Here is an 18,320-nt window from a genome sequence, read left to right as displayed (position 1 = left end):
CTGTTTTGAATTACTTGAAGGGTGTGGTTTCTAAAATAGGATCATTTATGGGTGGTTTCTACTATGTAAGCCCCACAAACTGATTTCATAACTGAATTTGTCCTTTACCCGTTAAGGACCCTGGGATTTTCCATTTTTGCGTTTTCGTTTTTCACTCCCCGCCTTCCATTAGTCCTAACTTTTTAATTTTTGCAGGACAAGTTGTACTTTCTAATGGCACCATTTACAGTTGCATACCATGTAGTAGGGAGCGGTAAAAAAATTCCAAATGGGGTAGAATTGGGAAAAAATACAATTCTGATAAAGGTTTTTATTTTTTTTACATTGTACACTATACAGTAAAATTGACCTGTTATCTTCATTCTCCAGGTCAGTACAGTTGCAACGATACCACACTTGTATAACTTTTCCATAACCATATTCTGACCCCTATAACTTTTTTGTAGCTATGTGTACGGGGCTGTGAGAGGGCTTATTTTTTGCGGGACGATCTGTTCTTATCAGTGATACCAATTTTAAGTGTGTGTGACTTTTTGATCACTTTTTATAAAAAAAATATTGGGTAGTTTAGTGACAAAAAATGGCAAATTAGCCGTTTTTATTTTTTCCCTGCTACGCCATTTTCCATATGCCATTAATATTGTTATATTTTAATAGTATGGGCATTTTCACACGCGACGATGCCCATGATGTTTACTTTTTTTATTGGTTAAGTATTTTTATTTTAAGCACTTCACATCTGGGCCATTTGCCCCCTTCCTGACCAGGCCTAATTTTGCAAATCTGACATGTCTCACTTTATGTGGTATTAACTTTGAAACACTTTTACCTATCCAAGCCATTCAGAGATTGTTTTCTCGTGACACATTGTACTTCATGATAGTCATAAATTTGAGTTAATATATTTAACCTTTATTTATGAAAAAATCCCAAATTTACCCAAAATTTTTAAAAATTCGCAATTTTCTAAACTTTTATTTCTCTGCTTTTAAAACAGAAAGTGATACCTCATAAAATATTTATTACTTAACATTCCCCATATGTCTACTTAATGTTGGCATCATTTTGGAAATGTCATTTTATTTTTTTAGGACGTTAGAAGGCTTAGAATTTTAGAAGCAATTCTTAAAAATTTTAAGAAAATTGCCAAAACCCACTTTTTAAAGACTAGTTCAGGTCTGAAGTCATTTTGTGGGGCTTACATAGTGGATACCCCCATAAATGATCAAATAAGATCTTTGAAATTTAAAAATTTCACTTTTTTGGCAGATTTTTCATTTTAATCCATTTTTTTCTTTAACACATCGAGGGTTAACAGCCAAACAAAACTCAATATTTATTACTCTGATTCTGCGGTTTACAGAAACACCCACCCCACATGTGGTCATAAAGTGCTGTATGGGTGCACGGCAGGGCGCAGAAGAAAACGAGCTCCACATGGTTTTTGGAAGGCAGATTTTGCTGAACTGGTTTTTAGATGCCATGTCCCATTTGAAGCCCCCCTGATGCACCCTTATAGTAGAAACTCCCAACAAGTGACCCCATTTTGTAAACTAGGGGATAAGGTGCCAGTTTTATTGGTACTATTTTTGGGTACATATGATTTTTTGATCATTCATTATAACACTGTATGGGGCAAGGTTACCAAAAATTGGTTGTTTTAAGACAGTTTTTATTTATTTACTTTTACAGCATTCACCTGAGGGGTTTGGTCATGTGACATTTTTATAGAGCAGATCGTTACGGACGTGGCGATACCTAATAGGTCTACTTTTTCTCATTTATTTAAGTTTTACACAATAATAGCATTTTTGAAACAAAAAAAAATTGTTTTAATGTGTCCATATTCTGAGAGTTATAATTTTTTCAATTATTTTCTTATGTAGGGGCTTATTTTTTTTTGGGATGAGGTAATGGTTTTATTGGTACCATTTTGTGGGACATGTCTTTTTGATCACTTGTTTTTGCACTTTTTGTTACGGATGCAGTAATACCTAATATGTATACTTTTTTTTTTTATTTCACTTTAACACAATAATAGCTTTTTTTAAACAAATTTTTTTTCAATGTGTCCATGTTCTAATAGCTATAGTTTTTTTAATTTTTTGAGCGATTTTCTTATGTACGGGCTCATTTTTTGCGGAGTGAGGTGATAGTTTTATTGGTACCATTTTGTGGGACATACGCCTTTTTGATCACTTGGTGTTGCACTTTTTGTGATGTAAGGTGACAACAATGGCTTTTTTTTTTACAGTGTTTATCAGACTGGGTCGATCATGTGATATATTTATAGAGCCGACCCGTCACAGACACGGCAATACCAAATATGTCTATTTTATTTCTTTTTTTCTATAAAAAAATTTTTTTTTTATTCTTTACCTACTTGGGGATTTTTAGAATTTTTTTTATATACGAAACTTTTTTTTTTTTTTTTTTTTTTTTTTTTTTTTTTTTTACACTTTTCGTCCCCCATAGGGTCATACAAACCTCTGGGGGACATTTAACTACCCTTTTTTTTTTTTCACTATTGATTTCTCCTGTAACTGGGGCTGACATAGTAGCCCCAGTTACAGGGGGAATACACCCCCCAGAGAGGCTGTACAGTGGTATACTACGCTGTACAGCCTCAGTGCAGGGCTGATTGAGGTCTGTGAAAGATCCAACAGCTCCTGCACTCTCCCGGCTCCGGCAGTCACATGACCGCCAGGCCGGAACAGGAATCGCATAGTGCTTCCTGCACTGTATACACAGCACTCGATGAGCGCTGTGTATACAGCGATCTAGAAGGCAGGGACACCTGATTTCTCTAAGGGTTGCCCTGCTTTCACTGGCAGCAGGCAACCCGATTCAGAAATGTCCATTCAGAGATAGAGAACCATCTCCCGGACGTTTATAGTCAACGTGCGAACGGGAGGTGGTTAAGGAAAGGGGGGTGATTTGAACTTTTAGGTTTTGAATTTTTTATTATATTTGTAAAACCTTTTTTTTACTTTTTTTTTTTTTGCTTTTTTAAATCACCTTGGGTGACGATAACTGGCAATCATATGATTGCCCATAGTATTCAGTGATGGCTAAATAGCCATCATTGAAGACTTTATTTGCACTATATCATTACAAGGCTGCCACCTAGTGGCCTGTATTGATATATACATCTAATTGACTCTGAAGCCAACTTGAGGCTTCGGTCAATTAGATTGAGGTAACACGTCCCCCGATCTCAGCCGGGGAACGCTGTTACCGGACTGGAAGCGTGCAACTGCGCAGATGCCGTGGTCACATTTGACCATGGCATCTGAAAGGTAAGATGTATCCGATCAGCCTTATGGCTAATAGCATACATGTACCGCGGGTCTCTGCTATTTAAAATAGCAGAGACCCCGCGTCTAAGGCGCCCACTGCTTGCACAAGCTGGGGCACCATGTTTAGGGATCTGACCCATGACGTACAGCTTCGTCATGGGTCCTTAAAGGGTTAAAAAAAAGTGGGTTTTGGAAATTTTAATATTTTTTAAATTGAGTCTAAAATTCTAAACCTTCTAATGTCCTAAACCAATAAAATTACATTTACAAAAGGATGCCAACATATAGTAGACATATGGTAAGAGCTAGTTAATTATTTTATGAGGCATCTCTGTTCGTCTTGAAGGCAGAGACATTTAAAATGAGAAAATAGCAGATTTTTCCAAATTGACTCAAATTCAACACTAAGGCTAAGTTCACACGAACGTGTGTGATCTGTGGCCGTATTGCGGCCCGCAAATCGCGGGCCGCAATACACGGCCACAGTTCCGTGTGAATTCCGCATCACGGATGCAGACCCATTCACTTCAATGGGTCCGCAAATCCGGAATCGCGGAACGGCCGCACGGGACGGGACCCCTCGGAAGCACTACGGAGTGCCTCCGTGGGGTTACGTCCCGTACTTCCGTTCCGCTAAAAGATAGAACAAGTCCTATCTTTTAACGGAACGGCCGGTTCGCGGACCCATTAAAGTGAATGGGTCCGCGATCCGATGCGGCTGACCTACGGCCGGCGATCGTGCATTGCGGCCCGCTATTTGCGGGCCGCAGCAGAGGCACGGGTCACACACGTTCGTGTGAACTCGGCCTAACATGAAGTACGATGTGTCCTGAGAAAACAATCTCAGAATCGCTTGGATAAGTAAAAGCATTAAAAAGTTACTGCCACATAAAGTGACATGTAAGATTTGCTAAATTGGCTTATTCCTTAAGGTGAAAATTGATTGTGTACTTAGAGTTAAAAAGCAGAGAAATGAAAATGCAAAAATAAGAATTAGTCCGGGCCTTAAGGGGTTAATGGGGAAACCCACAATTTTGCCGTTGTTTTACAAATGTCATATTTACAACATTCAATGGGCAATAAAAATGATGTTACCTTTATTCTGCAGGTCAATGCAGTTACCATGGTGCTAAATTTACAGTTTTTGTTTTTTAATATTTTTATAGTTTTTATGTTTTATATTTTCTATGTAGTTGTGTGTGGGATAATTTTTTCACACTATGACATTCACTGTGTACAATAAATACTTTTAAATTGTAATACTTTAGCCATTTTTAACAACAGCAATACCAATTAATATATTTTTTTTACTTTTTATTTGTAAAATGCGGAAATTTTACATATTTTTTTTATATACTAGTCATCCTTCAAGACATAATGGCCTCAGGATACAACATTTTCAATATACAATGGTCTTTTCTGGGCCATCGTAAGTTAAAACTAGACTCAGATCCAACCAATCAACATGGCCATTTCAATGGTAAAACATCTTTATTGGTTGTCTAGTAGCAACTCTGTGGTACTACATGTTCTGTACTGCCCGCTTTCTGTGCCAGGATGAGCTGCTCCTTTGGACACCAGGTGAGCTGCAGATTCATTCTCTTTCTGGTACATGTGTGTACTATGCAAGACCCTAAGGAAGCCCCTGCCCTCACCATAGAAAGTAATTTTCAGATTCCATCATCTATTCCTGTCTATTGTACATAATGACTTGCTTTATCTCTCTTGGTTTTATGCTTATTTTTCTTAAAATCTCACTGTTTCTTGTTAGCGGATGATATTTTGTGGCTTTGGAACCAATGACTGATTTTTCATAGAATTATGGACTCAAGTTACCATACATTGTCTTCAACTTACAGTGGTCATTCTGAAACTAATTAATATTGTATCCCAAGGGACCACTGTATTATTAAAAATTGTTTGTGTGTAACTTTATTTTTAACCCCTCAAACCTAAATATGCAAACATTAGATTTCTTTTATCATAAAGTGCAATCAAATGGTATTGCAGTCTGTGGTAAAACGGCAATCTTCATATTAAGCCCTGCCCGATTACAGACACTGCTGGGAGATGTCGCTTTGTAAAACAGCAGACACCCATCAATTGTGGTTGCCCGTTCAGCTCAAATGTCTAAAGAATTACCATGATATTGTTTATTATTTACATAAAAATCAATAACGACTATTTTCTCACAGCTACACAAAGCGCTAGGGGAAAAGGTAAACAACACAGCTATCATTGAGAAGCAAGTCCTAGAACTTTGGGACAGATTGTACCACTCTTGGGTCATTAAGGTAAGTAAATTCTTAATACACTGTATGATTTGCATGAACATTAAGGTTTCTACAGTACAACAATTGTTTGTGTTATACCTCAGTTGTACCATGTACTCTGTATAGTTAAAGGGGTTTTTCGGTAAAGTAACTTAATTATTGAAAAACTGCATTAAGGCTGCAAGCTTCGACCCAACCAGAACCCATACCAATACATACAACCAGAGCTTCAATTTACCTTGCAATCCATTTGTCTAGCTTCTGTGTGAGCCTGAGTATCATGGCGCCTGATCTTCCCTCACAAAACTACAATCCCCACAATCCCTAGCTTTCCTGCTGTAAGTTTCTGTTTGGTCATGAGTATTGATGTTTATTGATTGGCTGCTTGATCTACCAGTCCGGTCACGCCCCCTCTACTCTACACACTGAACATGCTTGACCTAACAAAGGCTCAAAACTACAGGTCGATGCCATAGTAATTTGTGAGGAAACACAGTGGGTAGCAGAGGAAGAAAACTAATTTTATAACTACTGAACGGTAAATATGTGAAATTGACATCATATTAGGTACCGGTAATTATTGATAATGAATTAGTCTTAAACATAAGTTATATTTATGGTAACCGGAATACCCCCCCAAAAAAAACTCCCATATGCCGTGCCCTCCCACGCTGAATATACTTACCCAGGTCCACGCTCCCTGCGATGCTCATGGTCCCGCCACTGCTGTTTCTCCCTGTGCACGGATGAAAACATCTGGTGTCGGGGGACGGGAGGGGGAGCAGCCAATGGCAGGCTGGGACCAGCCTCCCTTGCATTGCGGGTGATCCTAGGGAAGCTCGTCCCTGTCTGCCATTGGCTGCTCCCCCCCCCCCCCCCCCCCGGCACTGGATGTTTTCATCTGTGCATGGGGAGAAGTAGGAGCGGTTGTGCGGGGACCTGGGTAAGTATATTCAGTGTGGGGGCCCAGCATATGGTAGGGAGCTTCTTTTTTTTTAGGACAGGATAACCCCTTTAACTTAATTGAATATGAATGCTTTTATGAATTTAAAAACATGCATGCACATATGTAATATATTTCTGATGTGGAACCATTTTGCCTATCTGTAAGTATTCAGTCCTGTCTTTGTACAGAAATAATATCAATGAGTTGTTTTTTTTAAGTTGAAACCTAACTTCTTCCATCTTATGTTAGAATGTGACACATTCAGGCAGGCACAAGGGTCAAAAGATGACAATACATCGTCAGAACAGTCGGCTGGGAGATATTATGGACTGGCAGGATATTGCTTCTTTTGTTCATGAGAACATTGAAACATTTCTATCGGTGAGACTTTAGACTTTTTATTTCTAATGCTCTTCTTTCATTGGTTATTAAAGATTATCCAGACCCTAATGCGTGGTTGCACTGATGTAACATTCATTGAAATTATTCTATTTCATGTTAGTAGCATACCATGAGAGCAATCATTTTAACAAATGCTAGATCTCTGCACCCACTGAAGGTTACCAGCAATGTTAAAGAAGCACTCCATCAATATTTTGCTTAAATATGGCAGGATAATGTAGAACCTCCTCTTAGTATAAAACTGTTTATACTTTGAGGAAGGAAAGCATTTTTTCCCGGTGCCTCCCCAACGGCACTGACAGGAGGATGTCCCCACCTCCTGGACAGGAAACAACACTGGAACTCTAGATTTAAAAGGCCTCTTCTCCTTACCTAAGCCAGTGTTGTTTCCTATCTCTGGAGAGCGCAGGAGCTCCTGCTCTGGCTGGTATGCTGGAATATTTACCGCACGGCCTTATGTTTTCCCCAGGACTGGGAGGGGCGCTGCTGAGGTCGGGGGCTCCGGGGATCTTGTGCTCCCTTCCCCGTCCTTAGGCATAAGCCCTTTCAAATAAAGGCAGCCCGGGCTTTTACCTCTAATCAAGAGGTTGTGGATCCGATACGGCAAGCAGAGCCTTCTCAGGGTGGAGGAGGCTCCCAGGAGAGTGGGGCATCAGCGCACAGTGATGTCATGACACAGTGATGGTGCGTCGGCACAACAGGTGTGCACACTCGCAGGCGTCCCTGCGCCAGGAAGCCAGTGCTGGCGGGGATATTAACCACCTCAGCCTCTATAGCTTAAACACCCTTAATGACCAGGCCACTTTTTACACTTCTGACCTACCCTACTTTCACCGTTTATTGCTCGGTCATGCAACTTACCACCCAAATGAATTTTACCTCCTTTTCTTCTCACTAATAGAGCTTTCATTTGGTGGTATTTCATTGCTGCTGGCATTTTTACTTTTTTTGTTATTAATCAAAATTTAACGATTTTTTTGCAAAAAAAATGACATTTTTCACTTTCAGTTGTAAAATTTTGCAAAAAAAAAAACGACATCCATATATAAATTTTGCTCTAAATTTATTGTTCTACATGTCTTTGATAAAAAAAAAAATGTTTCGGTAAAAAAAAATGGTTTGGGTAAAAGTTATAGCGTTTACAAACTATGGTACAAAAATGTGAATTTCCGCTTTTTGAAGCAGCTCTGACTTTCTGAGCACCTGTCATGTTTCCTGAGGTCCTACAATGCCCAGACAGTACAAACACCCCACAAATGACCCCATTTCGGAAAGTAGACACCCTAAGGTATTCGCTGATGGGCATAGTGAGTTCATAGAACTTTTTATTTTTTGTAACAAGTTAGTGGAAAATGATGATTTTTTTTTTTGATTTTTTTTTCTTACAAAGTCTCATATTCCACTAACTTGTGACAAAAAATAAAAACTTCTATGAACTCACTATGCCCATCAGCGAATACCTTGGGGTGTCTTCTTTCCAAAATGGGGTCACTTGTTGGGTAGTTATACTGCCCTGGCATTCTAGGGGCCCAAATGTGTGGTAAGTAGTTTGAAATCAAAATGTGTAAAAAATGACCGGTGAAATCCGAAAGGTGCTCTTTGGAATGTGGGTCCCTTTGCCCACCTAGGCTGCAAAAAAGTGCCACACATGTGGTATCGCCGTACTCAGGAGAAGTTGGGGAATGTGTTTTGGGGTGTCATTTTACATATACCCATGCTGGGTGAGATAAATATCTTGGTCAAATGCCAACTTTGTATGAAAAAATGGGAAAAGTTGTCTTTTGCCAAGATATTTCTCTCACCCAGCATGGATATATGTAAAATGACACCAAAACACATTCCCCAACTTCTCCTGAGTACGGAGATACCACATGTGTGACACTTTTTTGCAGCCTAGGTGGGCAAAGGGGCCCATATTCCAAAGAGCACCTTTCGGATTTCACCGGTCATTTTTTACACATTTTGAGTTCAAACTTCTTACCACACATTTGGGCCCCTAGAATGCCAGGGCAGTATAACTACCTCACAAGTGACCCCATTTTGGAAAGAAGACACCCCCAGGTATTTCGTGATGGGCATAGTGAGTTCATGGAAGTTTTTATTTTTTGTCACAAGTTAGTGGAATATGAGACTTTGTAAGGGAAAAAAAAAATTAAAAAAAATCATCATTTTCCGCTAACTTGTGACAAAAAATATAAAATTCTAGGAACTCGCCATGCCCCTCACGGAATACCTTGGGGTGTCTTCTTTCCAAAATGGGGTCACTTGTGGGGTAGTTATACTGCCCTGGCATTTTCCAGGGGCCCTAATGTGCGGTAAGTAGGTAAATGACCTGTGAAATCCTAAAGGTGCTCTTTGGAATGTGGGCCCCTTTGCCCACCTAGGCTGCAAAAAAGTGTCACACATGTGGTATCGCTGTACTCAAGAGAAGTTGGGGAATGTGTTTTGGGGTGTCATTTTACATATACCCATGCTGGGTGAGATAAATATCTTGGTCAAATGCCAACTTTGTATAAAAAAATGGGAAAAGTTGTCTTTTGCCAAGATATTTCTCTTACCCAGCATGGGTATATGTAAAATGACACCCCAAAACACATTGCCCAACTTCTCCTGAGTACAGCGATACCACATGTGTGACACTTTTTTGCAGCCTAGATGCGCAAAGGGGCCCACATTCCAAAGAGCACCTTTCGGATTTCACCGGCCATTTTTTACAGATTTTGATTTCAAACCACTTCTCACGCATTCGGCCCCTAAAATGCCAGGGCAGTATAACTACCCCACAAGTGACCCCATTTTGGAAAGAAGACACCCCAAGGTATTTTGTGATGGGCATAGTGAGTTCATGGAAGTTTTTATTTTTTGTCACAAGTTAGTGGAATATGAGACTTTGTAAGAAAAAAAATCATCATTTTCCGCTAACTTGTGACAAAAAATATAAAAATCTAGGAACTCGCCATGCCCCTCACGGAATACCTTGGGGTGTCTTCTTTCCAAAATGGGGTCACTTGTGGGGTAGTTATACTGCCCTGGCATTTTCCAGGGGCCCTAATGTGTGGTAAGTAGGTAAATGACCTGTGAAATCCTAAAGGTGCTCTTTGGAATGTGGGCCCCTTTGCCCACCTAGGCTGCAAAAAAGTGTCACACATGTGGTATCGTCGTATTCAGGAGAAGTTGGGCAATGTGTTTTGGGGTATCTTTTTACATATACTCATTCTGGGTGAGAGAAATATCTCGGCAAAAGACAACTTTTCCCATTTTTTTATACAAAATTGGCATTTGACCAAGATATTTATCTCACCCAGCATGGGTATATGTAAAATGACACCCCAAAACACATTGCCCAACTTCTCCTGAGTACGGCGATACCAGATGTGTGACACTTTTTTTCAGCCTAGATGCGCAAAGGGGCCCACATTCCTTTTATGAGGGCATTTTTAAAAACCGTAAAAAATTTTAGACATTTATATTCCAGACTTCTTCTCACGCTTTAGGGCCCCTAAAATGCCAGGGCAGTATAAATACCCCACATGTGACCCCATTTTGGAAAGAAGACACCCCAAGGTATTCAATGAGGGGCATGGCGAGTTTTTTTTTTTTGGCACAAGTTAGCGGAAATTGATTTTATTTATTTTTTTCTCACAAAGTCTCCCTTTCCGCTAACTTGGGACAAAAATTTAAATCTTTCATGGACTCAATATGCCCCTCACGGAATACCTGGGGGTGTCTTCTTTCCGAAATGGGGTCACATGTGGGGTATTTATACTGACCTGGCATTCTAGGGGCCCTAAAGCGTGAGAAGAAGTCTGGAATATAAATGTCTAAAAATTTTTACGCATTTGGATTCCGTGAGGGGTATGGTGAGTTCATGTGAGATTAATTTTTTTGACACAAGTTAGTGGAATATGACACTTTGTAAGAAAAAAATAATAATTTCCGCTAACTTGGGCCAAAAAAATGTCTGAATGGAGCCTTACAGAGGGGTGATCAATGACAGGGGGGTGATCAGGGAGTCTATATGGGTAGATAACCCCCCTGTCATTGATCACCCCCCTATAAGGCTCCATTCAGATGTCCGTATGTGTTTTGCGGATCCGATCTATGTATCCGTGGATCCGTAAAAATCATACGGACATCTGAATGCAGCCTGACAGGGGGGGTGATCAATGACAGGGGGGTGATCAGGGAGTCTATATGGGGTGATCACCCCCCCTGGAAGGCTCCAGGGAGACGCCTGTATGTGTTTTGCGGATCCGATCCATCTATCAGTGGATCTGTAAAAATCATGCGGACGTCTGAATGGAGCTTTACAGGGGGGTGATCAATGACAGGGGGGTAATCAATGACAGGGGGGTGATCAGGGAGTCTATATGGGGTGATCAGGGGTGATCAGGGGCTAATAAGGGGTTAATAAGTGACAGGGGGGGTGTAGTGTAGTGTGGTGCTACATATTGCTGAGCTAACTGTGTCCTCTGGTGGTCGATCCAAACAAAAGGGACCACCAGAGGACCAGGTAGCAGGTATATTAGACGGTGTTATCAAAACAGCGTCTAATATACCTGTTAGGGGTTAAAAAAAAATCACATCTCCAGCCTGCCAGCGAACGATCGCCGCTGGCAGGCTGGAGATCCACTCGCTTACCTTCCGATCCTGTGAACGCACGCGCCTGTGTGCGCGCGTTCACAGGAAATCTCACGTCTCGCGAGAGGACGCATCGGCGCGTCCACCCAGAAGAGCAGGGCCGCCGCAAAGACGCAATCCTGCGTACGGCGGTCCTGTGGAGGTTAAAAGAAGATGGCCACAGCAGAGACTGGGGGGCGTTTCCCTGCTGCAGTATGTCAGCTCCTCAGGACGCAGACTTGGCCCGCAAGCCTGTGGATCCTGGTTCCAACACCCTCAGCCCGGTAAGCGTCCTCTCCTGCAAACTTAAGCAGGAGAGGTGTGAGGCTCTTTTCTCATGCACTTACTGGGTGTCTGGTACTGGAGGTTTAAAATGTTTTATTCTACTAGTCCCTTTTTCAAATCATTTTGATTATTCTAGGGAAGAAAAACCTCCACCTCCAAGACACCAGGGGGAGATTCAGGGCGCAAGAAATGCACCATATGCAGAAAATCCTTTATATCTAAATCTAAGAAGTCACTATGTGTGAACTGCACTGAACTGTCATATCAGAAGAATCTTGCTCATTTCTAGACTCCATGAGGAGTATGGTTAGAGAGGAAGTAAATGCGGCGGTGGAATCAAGGTTGCCTCCCTTGTCTCCACAAGCCTCCACCTCTCAAAAATCCCACAATTCCCAGTTATATGGATTTGATGTTGATGAAGGGGAAATCCTTGATGACAGCTCTGACTCCTCGGAAGATGGTTATGGGAAACCATTATTCCTTCCAGTAGATTCTCAAAGTCTTCTAAAAACCATAAGGGCTACCATGAACTTAGAGGATTCTAGAGAAAGCCAATCAGTCCAGGACCAGATGTTCCAGGGTCTGGGGGAAAGGAAAAGACGAGTTTTCCCTGTCCATAATAGCATTAATGATCTAATCCCTAAATAATGTAGAGACCCTGAGAAAAGAGCCCCTGTCACAAGCTCTTTTAAGAGAAAATATCCTTTTGCGGATTCTGAGTCCAATATTTGGGATCAGACTCCAAAAATTGATGCGCCTGTAGCCCGCATTTCAGAGAAAACCTCCCTTCCGTTTGAGGACATGGGACTGCTACGTAACCCGATGGACAAGAAATGCGAAAGCTTTACTTAAAAAGACATGGGAGACTAATACCGCTATGTTTAGGCCCAGTATTTCTTCCACGTGCACAGCTAGATCCTTGTCAGTGTGGCTGGGTTAATTAGAGGATCATCTGGCAGCTGGAACCCCTAGGGAGGAAATTTTGGCTTCCTTACCAAGCATCATATTTTGTAACTGATGCTTCGGCTGATTTGGTAAAACGGTCTGCAAGATTAGCGGCCATATGACTCTGTTTCTGGTCAGGCGACACAGCATAAAAAAAACTGCTTTGTTCCATCCCCTGTGAAGGGGATCGACTTTTTTGATCAGTCCTTGATGACATCTTGGAGAAGGCTTCTGATAAGAAAAAAGGATTTCCTATAGAAGGCAGATTTTTTTCACCAGAAGCAGGCGGTCCTGCCGGAATGAAAGGAACAGACAGAAGACAGACCAGAAGAGAAGAAATTACTCGGGAAGATGGCAGACCTTAAGAGGGAGAGGGAAAGGATTCTTCTTCAATCCGGACAATACTGCAAAATCCACTCAATGACGCCAGATATCAAGTTGGAGCAAGATTAAAAATTTTTGTTCCAGAATGGAAATAAATGGGAAACTCCCCATGGGTTCTGTCTTCCATTCAAAGAGGCTTCAGTCTAGAATTCGATACCTATCCAACAGATTATTTTATAATCAACAAGCCATTGCCTCACATGGAGAAGCAACTGTCCCTGGAGTCAGAAATCTCCATTCTTCTCCAGAAAAAAGGTATTACTTCCGGTCCCAGAAGATCAACTCAAAGAAGGTTTCTATTCTCCAGTATTTCTAATAAAAAAAACCTGGAAAGATCATTCAGGCTCATTATAAATCTAAAGAGATTAAACAAATGCCTAACCTACAAAAAAATTAAAAATGGAAACCATCATATCGACCATAAACCTCCTTCACCAGAACTGCTATATGGTAACTATAGATTTACTGGATGCTTATTATCATATGCCCATCCTCAGAGAACACCAGAAGTATTTACTGTAAGAATTGCCGTCTAGACAGAGAGACCACTTTTGGGTCACAGAGCAGTCCTGAGACCGAACTGCCGCCGGGGCCTAGCAGCGTTAGCATCCACGGCCTGGACTGATATCTAAAGCGGCTACAACGGCACCCCATCAACGATCAAGAAGCCGGGATTGACTCTATCTCGTGGGCTGTTCAGGAGGCTACTTCTGCCGGCTTACTAAATCAGCCCATTACAGAATCAAAGTCAGAGAGGCGCTTTCAACAGAAGACGGCATTTTCAAACGAGCGCCATCTTGAGACACAGGCTACATACGGTCCGGTAACATCCCCATACTACAGCAGAGTTGGATTCAAGTAATAAGGTACCTCTTTACTCCCGGTATACTCCGGTCACACGTAGAGCTGCAGGTGTCCCATTCTAGCGTCTCACCTCATAGGCTCCAACACCTCGCGACACATCAGTGGCTGTCAGCTGCGATCTTATCAGCTCTCACCTGGCCCTTTGTGTTAAGAAGTAATCCCGGTCCTGTTGATCGGTATTCCCGGCACGGGCGCCGTCCTGCTGCTCCGCTGAAGAGACTGCCTACTACCGGAGGTGGAATCTGCATCAAGCTTAATAAATCCTGAGACAGCCAGTGCGGAATCCCTGTTAAGGGAGCTGGATAGCTGCAGGGGCTGTTTAATTGGTCTTTTAAGCGATCGCTCCCAGCCAGACCAAAATCCAGATCGCAATAGCCTCCTCAAAGTCCCAGTCTCTGTCCAGCGCTGGGTTCCGGTGCCTCTCCCCCTATTGGCCCTTCAGGAATCAATTTAGAGGGTTGGAGGCCATTCAAAGTCTGTCCCCTCTGAATATACCGATTTAAAGAGACAGTGTCACATTTATTCTGCTGCACCAAAATGCCAGAAGATGCCTAATTAAATCAATACTCTGTCCTAAACGTTAAGAATTGGTGAAAATACAACAGAGTGGGATGAAGTAAGCTCAATGTCCTAACCAGTATCACCCTAATAGCGTGGCATAACAGCCTGGTTTAACCAAAATGGTAAAAATTGGTGGTTCTAAAGCTGGGGAATCAGCCAGTCAGCAGAAATTGAACTCAACTAGTGGTGAAATGGACAAATTTATAAAAAAAAGCAGCAGCCACGGTCGCAGCCAGAGAACACAAAATGGCGCCTGATACTCCAAAAGCCACAGACCGCAAACAAGCGGAACCCCCTGCCCATGAATGGGAAAGTGGGGATGATGCAGACAACTTGCCCATCTCCAGATCTTTCTTGAAAGAAACCTTGGCGTCCTCGCTCTCCTCTGCACTAGAACCCATCAGCTCTGACCTATCGACCATCAAGCTTGACGTCAAGCAGATAGGGTGAAGAGTAGAGATTTTGGAAGAAAATCAAGCGAGCGTCATTCAACATCAACAGGCGGTCACAAACAGTCTCCTTAATCCAGAAAAACTTCAATAGTTTATTCAGCGCAATTGAAGACCAGGAGAACAGAGGAAGACTAAACAACCTTCGCTTTCGTGGCATCCCCGAATCCGTTGCCGCAGGGGACCTTCCCTACACAGTGGTTCAGATTTGCCTTATGCTCCTTGGTCCTGACACTGCCCACAAAGTTACCCTGGAAAGGGCCCATAGAGCTCTGAAACCTAAACCTGCACCGTCAGAACCCGCCAGAGATGTGATATGCAAGTTTCTGGTGTTCCCTGTGAAGGAAGCGATCATGTATAAAGCAAGGTCCGGGGGTCCCATACAATGGGAAGGGAAAGACATCCTTATTTTTCAAGATCTGGCCCAGTCCACCTTAAGGAAGCGGAGAACACTTAAACCTCTCACAGACTGGCTTAGATCCAAGAAGATTCTCTATCGTTGGTCCTTTCCCTTCGGAATATCCTTTATGTTTGATGGTCGCAGACTGTCTGTCACCTCACATCAAGAATTAGAACCAATATATGATCTTCTGGGATGTGGCCATCTAAATATCCAAAATTGGGATCCTGTCCAAGACCTTCTAGAACTTCCAGAATTACCCAAGCTGGAGCCTTGGGAAAAATTGCGTACCCCTAAGTCCCAAAGGCATAGGAGAAACGCCCATGGCCCTTCTCTCAGACGTCTACAAGTGGACGATTAAAACCCTGCTCACCACCACCGAGTATAAGCTTTATGCTCTAACCTTCTGTACCTATCCCTCTGCCTCTTCTCCCTCTCATGTCAGTCTGCCTCGCTAAGGATATAGTGTATTCTATAGATATACTCCTATTGCTTTTGAGACGGTTATTAACCTCTACTTAGGGTGTTCAAACTGACACTAAACCCTTCCCCCTACCTACTCCTTCTACCCAACTCACCTGGGTTCCACTCCTACTAACTACTACTACCTAACTACTACAAAAGTTACTGTTTAATATCATTCAGCAATGGCCGTTCACTAACCCGGGCATATTGCTCGTTTTATGTTTATGTTATTGTTAGTTCAAAGGGAAACTGTAATGCTAGTCAGAATCTGAGTAATGAGAAAATCATATGTCATATGGACAAGATTGTAACTCCCCTGGTGGCTGGAAACTTGGAATCCACTGGCTTCCAAACACAAGTAGCAAGTCTGAAATTCCCCTTCATACTCATACCATGACAGATCTTCAAATTTCCTCATACAATGTCAAAGGCTTCAAAACGCCCTCCAAAAGATCCCAAATTCTATCTTTATTAAAAAAGGAGAAATGCTCGGTTGTTTTTCCTCAAGAAACACACTATAAAATCGACAATTATCCTAACCTCTCATTTTCTAGTTTTCCAGTGTGGTACCATAGCGGATCCGACTCTTCAGCCTCCAGGGGAGTAAGCATAGGATTCAAGAAAGGCTGTCCATTCCAATACACCTCCCATATCCAAGATCCTGATGGCCGGTATATAATGGTGAATAGTACCTTTGCAAATCAAATCTATGCCCCTAATACTCAACAACATAAATGTTTTTTCTCCTTAACCCCACTGGTGGAAAAATTTAAAGAAGGCATTGTTGTCATGGGCGGGGACTTTAACATATCATTAGACCCCACTCCAGACTCTTCATCACAAAAATCCTCCCTTTCCCAGAAAAATCTCAGATGTATCCTTAAAAGACTCCACTCTCTCCAATTGGTGGATGTATGGAGAATTTTAAACCCTTTAAATAGAGACTACACTTTTTACTCCAATATGCACCACTCCTATCATAGATTGGATTATCTATTCATCTCAAAAGAACACCTCCAGTTTTGCACCAATGCTAAAATTGGATCCATACTCCTCTCAGACCACTCCCCTATCTATTTATCGATCTCCAACCCACAAAATACGCCAAAAACATTCAAATGGAGGTTAAACGAACAACTAATTATTTTCCCTGATTTTAAAAAACAAATACAAAGCTCCCTGGAGGAATATTTTCTCCTAAATGCCATTCCTGAGATATCCCCCCAAATTGTGTGGGATGCACACAAAGCCTACATAAGAGGACAATTTATTAAGCTAGGATCCCTACTAAAAAAAAAGAGAATGGCGAGGACAGAACAGCTTCTTTCGGAAATCCAGAAGTTAGAGGAGATCCATAAAAAATCCCTTCTAGCCTCAAACCTATCCCAACTTAATGATCTTATATCAGAACTAAAAAACCTCCTTAACGCAAAATCAGCCAAACTTTATTTACACTCCCAATTTAAGTACTTTGCTCATGGCAACAAAGCTTCAAAACTAATGATGAACCTTATAAAAAAGAGAAAAGTTCAAAGCCACATTAGTAAGATTAATAGGAGGGAGTATTATCAATCTCTATACAACATCCCACAGAGTAAGCCAAATGTCCAAGACTTATCAATTCCGGATACTATTGACTCCTTCCTTAATGCCATCACCCTTCCCAAATTGACTGAAAAGCAAAAATCAACCCTTACCGCCCCTTTTAGCACTGAAGAACTCAATAGAACTATAAAAAATCTCCCAAACGGCAAAGCACCTGGCCCAGATGGTCTCCCGGCCCTTTATTATCGCTCCTTTAGCAACATCCTCATCCCACACTTGCTTCAAGTATGTAATAGCTCCCTCCTAGGACTACCCCTCTCAGCAGACATGACTAAAGCCCATATTACCATTCTTCCCAAAGAGGGCAAAGACCCTTCTCAATGCTCTAGCTATCGCCCCATCTCCCTTTTAAACTTAGATTTAAAACTTCTTGCTAAAATGTTAGCCAATCGTCTCGCCCCATTCCTTCCAGACCTGATCCATAGAGACCAGACAGACTTTGTAAAAGGCCGGGAAGGGAAAGACAACACTGCAAGAATTCTCAATGCTATCTATTATGCAAAGAAGAAAGGCATTCCCCTGACTTTGCTAAGCACTGATGCAGAGAAAGCATTCGACAGGGTCAACTGGAATTTCATGCGCTGTGCAATGATCAAATTTGGCGTTCCAACACCATTTATAGATGCCACATTCGCTATGTATTCTAATGCCTCCGCATCAGTGCTGGTAAATGATACCATTTCTCCTCCGTTCATAATTAAAAATGGCACGAGGCAGGGATGTCCCCTATCCCCCCTTTTATTTGTTTTAACAATGGAACCACTCTTACAAACTATCAGACAAGACCCAAAAATAGCGGGGTTAAAACTGGGTAAGCAAGAA

The 18,320-nt window shown here is 41.8% G+C and overlaps 1 protein-coding gene across 6 annotated transcripts in view; it reads left to right on the top strand.

Annotated features, from left to right (window-relative positions):
* Positions 1-18,320, top strand: part of TMEM245 (transmembrane protein 245) — a 946,795-nt gene that overhangs the window by 484,649 nt on the left and 443,826 nt on the right. For all 6 annotated transcript variants that reach the window (XR_005778944.1, XM_040431820.1, XM_040431819.1 and 3 more), the window contains 2 exons: positions 5,495-5,593; positions 6,768-6,899. Coding sequence is in view for 5 of the 6 variants with exons in the window: in XM_040431820.1 (XP_040287754.1) it covers positions 5,495-5,593; positions 6,768-6,899 (231 nt within the window). In the remaining variant the exon portion in view is untranslated. The remainder of the gene's footprint in view (positions 1-5,494; positions 5,594-6,767; positions 6,900-18,320) is intronic.

Source organism: Bufo bufo, chromosome 5 (assembly GCF_905171765.1).
Source record: "Bufo bufo chromosome 5, aBufBuf1.1, whole genome shotgun sequence".
NCBI lineage: Eukaryota > Metazoa > Chordata > Amphibia > Anura > Bufonidae > Bufo > Bufo bufo.
The sequence above is the reverse complement of the archived record's forward strand: the minus strand, read 5'-3'. Positions and strand labels throughout refer to the sequence as shown.